Here is a 5278-nt window from a genome sequence, read left to right as displayed (position 1 = left end):
AAATCAAGGGTAAGGTCCAGATCTCGTATTTATAATATTCTATTGGTAAGTATATTTGCTGGGTCCGAACGGTCATATTTGGTCCATCTAGAAGGGAAGGGAATAAGAAAAGAATGAGAAAAGAATGGAGACCGGGTCCACTCTTCACCACATTGATTTCACCTATTTCTTATTCTCTGTAATCATACTCCTCATTACCTGAGCTTTTGCCAAACTTTTTAATTCTAATAGACGCCTAGTAATTCTTGATATAAATGCACCAGGAGTTGTTTCACCGATCCACAACTCCCTAGTTTATGTTGAGTAGTCCTGTGATGGATTTCCAAAACGTTCCTTGGTTTTCTGTTGTGATTGCCAGTGTGATTTTGTATCTCTTGTTCAAGAGAGTAAGGAAGGATAATTCCAAGCCTTGCCTTCCTCCTGGACCTCCACCTTTGCCAATACTAGGAAATCTCCTTCAATTGGGAGGAGAAAAGGCCACTGAGGTTTTCCTAACCCTTTCTCAGCAATATGGACCTCTTATGACTCTCCGTCTCGGCCTGGAAACTGTGATGGTAGTCTCTTCTCCTGCCATGGCCAAAGAGGTTCTCAAAACCCATGATCAGAATTTTGCTGGCAGATGGGTTTTACAAGCAGCCAAGACCCTTGACCAGCACAAATCCTCAATAGGCTGGGCCGATTACGGACCCCACTGGAAGAAGCTCAGGCGTATTTCCAGTACAGAGCTCATGACCTCCAAGAGACTCCAAGCTCTGCAACATCTCAGAAGAGATGAGATTTTCCGAACCATTCGATTGATTTTTAAAGACAAGGGAAGGAGTGTGAACATTGCGCATACAGTGTTCTATACCGGTCTTAATCTGCTAGGCAACATGATCTTCAGTTCAAGCGTCTTTGATCCTAGCGATCCGGAGTCTGTGGAGTTCAAGGATGCTTTTTCCCTGTCAATGAAGCTCGCTGGAACACCAAATGTTGCCGACTTTTTTCCGTTTCTTGCTTTTCTCGATCCTCAGCGCCTGTGCTGTAAGATGGCTGTGCATTTTAGAAAAGTGCACAAGTTTTTAGATGTATTTATACAGGATCGACTTGCCAAGAGAAGCCAAAACGTTGAGCAGAGCGGAGATGCAGACAAAGATTTTCTAGACGTTTTGTTGGATTTCAGTCGCCCTGATTTGACTATCACAGATATCAGACATCTAATTTTTGTAAGTAGCAGGAATTTCAGTTACCTTCCAAGATGTTTTGTTTTAGGGTTGAGAAAGTCTGTATTTATAATTAAAAAACCAGGGTGAAACAAAGATTCAGGATAAGTTAATTATCATTTAAAATGGTTTTATTTATTAGTTATTTTTTGGTTTAAATTATATGTGATATTTTTCATCATCAATGTTTGAGATCATATTACATGATTCATTATCAGAATGGAAACATTTCTGCTCTCTAACTAATTGTTTCATTCTAATAATAAATCATGTAGTATGATACAAAATATTGATAAAAAATATCAAACACATTAAAAACAGAAAAAAAATACTAACATCATGAACTGTGAAAAATATATGACTTCAAGTTTCATTTATGTTCTGGCAGGAACTGTTTATGGCCGGTAGCGACACCACGGCTACTACAATAGAATGGGCCATGGCAGAACTCATTCTCAATCCACATGCAATGAAGAGAGCTCAACAGGAATTGGAAGAGGTGGTTGGTCTTGATAGAAAAGTAGAGGAAAGTGACATAGATCGATTACCATACCTTCATGCAGTAGTAAAAGAAGTGTTCCGCTTGCACCCACCCATTCCACTGCTGGTCCCACACAAAGCTGTAAACTCATGTGAGGTAGCAGGGTACACAATACCCAAGAACAGCCAAATCATTGTGAACGTGTGGGCAATTGGAAGGGATCCTTCCATCTGGGAAGAACCCTTCAAGTTTATACCAGAGAGATTTCTGGAGGGTGAGAAGAGTGAGATAGAGTACAAGGGGCACGATTTTGAGCTGCTGCCATTTGGAGCGGGAAGAAGAATTTGCATGGGACTCCCTTTGGCTAATCGAATGGTTCATCTGGTTTTAGCTTCACTTGTTCATTCCTTCGACTGGACTCTACCTGATTGCATGCCTTCGCACAAGCTTGATATGAGTGATGAACTTGGATCTGCATTGAAGAAGGCTGTGGATTTACAGGCCATTGCCTCTCCACGCCTCCCTCATCACTTATATTAGTACTAGTACTACCTATTTACTATTACTAAATTAGTTTTTAGTTTTCTTTAGAAATTATAAATAGACTATAATGTATGAGAATAAATCCATAACACATGTGATTACTTGACTGCTCTACAGCTCTGAAGTATGTAAGGAATATTGCACTTACGGTGTTTTACATGGAGTTCGATCTGTATTTCTAAAATGACCTTCCCTTTACTATTCGATTAGTTGGACGGTATATTATACTGTATTTTCAATATTGTTCCTTGTTACATGTCTTTTGCTATTGTTGGCTATTGCTGCATATTGCATCAACAATTTTTTACACAGTGCAAATCACATGTTTTGATAATTGTGTGTCACTTTATCTCCCCATTATTATACAAAGAAAAATGATTCCTTCGAAGAAAAGAAAGTGTTTATTGCCTGTCTTATCACGAAACAGCTTCTTTGCCAATCTTTTCCAAAGAGCGTAGAAAGCATAGGCAATTTCCTGGCAAGAGTTAAAAGAACTTTTAGTATGCTTGGCTTTTTGTTGTAAATAGTTGGAATATTAATGGTAAATGGGTTTTTTTTAAAAATATGTATCAAATTATGATGTTTTATCAAAATTTAGTGATAAAAAATTATAATATAATGCATATTTTAAATTTTAAATATATTTCTATATATGATAATCATTCTGAAAATGTGATGGTATGTTTTGATTGGAAAGAATATTTTTCTATAAATAAACTTTGTTTTTAATATATTGGTGATAAATTGAATATATTTTCCATGATGTGTTAAATTATAATATCTTGTCACAATTTCACCATATAGTTAAATGATAAAATTTCATAACATAATGTTTTAATTTACACTACACATATATTCTATATATTATAACCATTGTGAATGCATGATAATGGCAATTATGATGCTTTGTAATAATACTATAGAGTAGCTTGTAGTTTTCATAGTATATAAAATTATGATGCTTTGTGAAAATTCAAATATGTTGTTGAATGATAAGACATCTTAACATAATGTACCTTTTTTATATATATTAAAAATATCTTCTATTTATTAGAGTCATCATGAATGCCTAATAACATGTTTTAACCAAAAGGAGCAATCTTCATACTCTCCCTCTAAATAAGGTTTACTGTTAATGGTCCGATATATGTTTCAAATGCAATAAAAAAATAAAAAGTAAATATGACATTAAAGATGCACCAACAACAAGTATCTACCTTGAAATTTTATATTTTTTAATCACAAATTATTATGTAATATAAATAGTGTAATTATGAGAAAATTGGGGTTAGAACTTAGGGTTAATAAAGCCACTAACAAGCCTAATTAACCATTACATTGAGGAGAGGAATCTAATAGATCTAGCCTTGATAAATCTAGATACTAATCACATTCCCGACCTCCTAGATGAGGTTGTATCCTCCTCTAATTGAATTGAATTGAATCGTTGAAGATTAGGGCAAGATAATGAATTATTGAAGCACTCTCATAGAAATGGTGAGCTACATATGTTGTACAGAGCCACCAACCTAGATCTAAGAAGAAGAAAATGATTCAAATCTGTTCCCAGAAGTTCAGCCTAATTTTTTGAGACTAGTTAGTATCGATTTGCCATGGTCCTTCTCACAGTCGAAAGCTAAACCTGTTTGTCTCTGCGAATCTTATTGATTTTACCAAACATAGCTTTGTACATGTTCCTACACACAGTGAAAAGGGAGAAAATGTTGGGAATAGGGGTTTTCTTTAGGTCAAACCCCAATTTTGGAATTAACCATGAAATTGAATTGAAAAATAAACAAAGTACTACAATAAAATACTTTCCTTTTGAGGGAAAGGCTGAAAATGAATAAAAACCTAATGATATACCTTTAATGAAGTTTTTCTTGTCTATGCCAAGGAATTAGGGTTTCATGTAGATAGTTTTCATAAAACATAGAAAATGAATGCCATCTCCAATGCTTGAATCTTGATTTCACTTCTGCTCCAATGCTTGATAGAAGACTTATCACTTGCTCACATGATTTTGTTAGAGTGTAACTAAGATCTTGAATTCATTAGGTTTTAAAATGAGAGGGATAGACCTCCTTTTATACTTTCTTGTCAAAAATTTAGTTAATTTTTTTACCTTACCTAACATGGAATCTAATTTTTGGCTCTTTGAATGTGACCATTGGAAAGGGCCAATTTGGGGTCAAATTGAGGAGCCCAAGGCATATACGCCCTGGTCCTGATAGGCCTAGGGCATGGGCGAAATGGTCCTACTCCATGGTCTAGCAAGTTAGGGCTCTAGGAAAGGGAGTCAAACTGGTAAGAAGGTGAAAGTGTGCTATGAATGAAAGTTGTGAGAAAAATCAATGAATCAATCGGGACTTAGAGGATGGAATGTAAAAGTGAGGCCTAAGTGAGGGTGAAATTGTAAGGGAGTACAATTTAGGAGGCTATATTTAGCCCCCACTTAAGCAGGAATGCGAGAGTAAGCATACTCACAATAAAGTACAAAGGTTTGCATTGAAAACTTAAATCAAGACATCAAAGAGACAAGACACTAAACTCCCAGGGAGTTTATGATCTTAGTACTCCAATATCAAGATAAAATGGAGTCCATCATAAGAAAGAGAAAACAAAGAGAGAATCATGACTAATATCCTAGTAATATTTTCTTACTATGAGTCATGAAAAATAAAAAAATATCAAATTACAAAGAAAAAGGCTCAGTTTGCAAAGTAACTTGAGTATCGAAACATGTCATAGTGTGTTTATAAAGTGAGACATTGAATAGAGTGTATTCCCCCACATTAAAGTGATTGCATATGCTTAATCAGAAGAAATTTATTTAAGGTAGTATGCATTCAAAATACAAGCACATTACAACAATGAGATGCCCCCAAGTAATGACAAATCAAAGGATAATGGTCACAAAACATAAAAATATATAAGGGATCCACCAAATCTAGGGTCAGTATGGTCTTATAATAAATAAAGTATATCATGAATATTTGCATTGAATTGACCTCATACCCCAAAGGTGTAAAGCTCTGATGCTAATAGATAA

General features: G+C 35.2%; 1 protein-coding gene across 1 annotated transcript; it reads left to right on the top strand.

Moving 5' to 3' along the window:
- Positions 1-207: 207 nt before the first annotated feature.
- LOC131035647 (geraniol 8-hydroxylase) lies at positions 208-2533 on the top strand. Its single transcript, XM_057967367.2, has 2 exons — positions 208-1205; positions 1591-2533. The coding sequence occupies exons 1-2, from the start codon at positions 297-299 to the stop codon at positions 2221-2223; spliced, it is 1542 nt and encodes a 513-aa protein (XP_057823350.1). The 5' UTR covers positions 208-296; the 3' UTR covers positions 2224-2533.
- Positions 2534-5278: the final 2745 nt, after the last annotated feature.

The sequence above is a fragment of the Cryptomeria japonica genome, chromosome 6 (assembly GCF_030272615.1).
Source record: "Cryptomeria japonica chromosome 6, Sugi_1.0, whole genome shotgun sequence".
NCBI classification, from domain to species: Eukaryota; Viridiplantae; Streptophyta; class Pinopsida; order Cupressales; family Cupressaceae; genus Cryptomeria; species Cryptomeria japonica.
Note: the sequence above shows the minus strand (reverse complement) of the source record. Positions and strands in the feature narration are given on the sequence as shown.

Coding starts and splice junctions, on each gene's coding strand:
- LOC131035647 (XM_057967367.2), top strand. CDS start 297: ATGTTGAGTAGTCCTGTGATGGATTTCCAAAACGTTCCTTGGTTTTCT. Junction 1,206..1,590: donor ATATCAGACATCTAATTTTT/GTAAGTAGCAGG, acceptor ATGTTCTGGCAG/GAACTGTTTATGGCCGGTAG.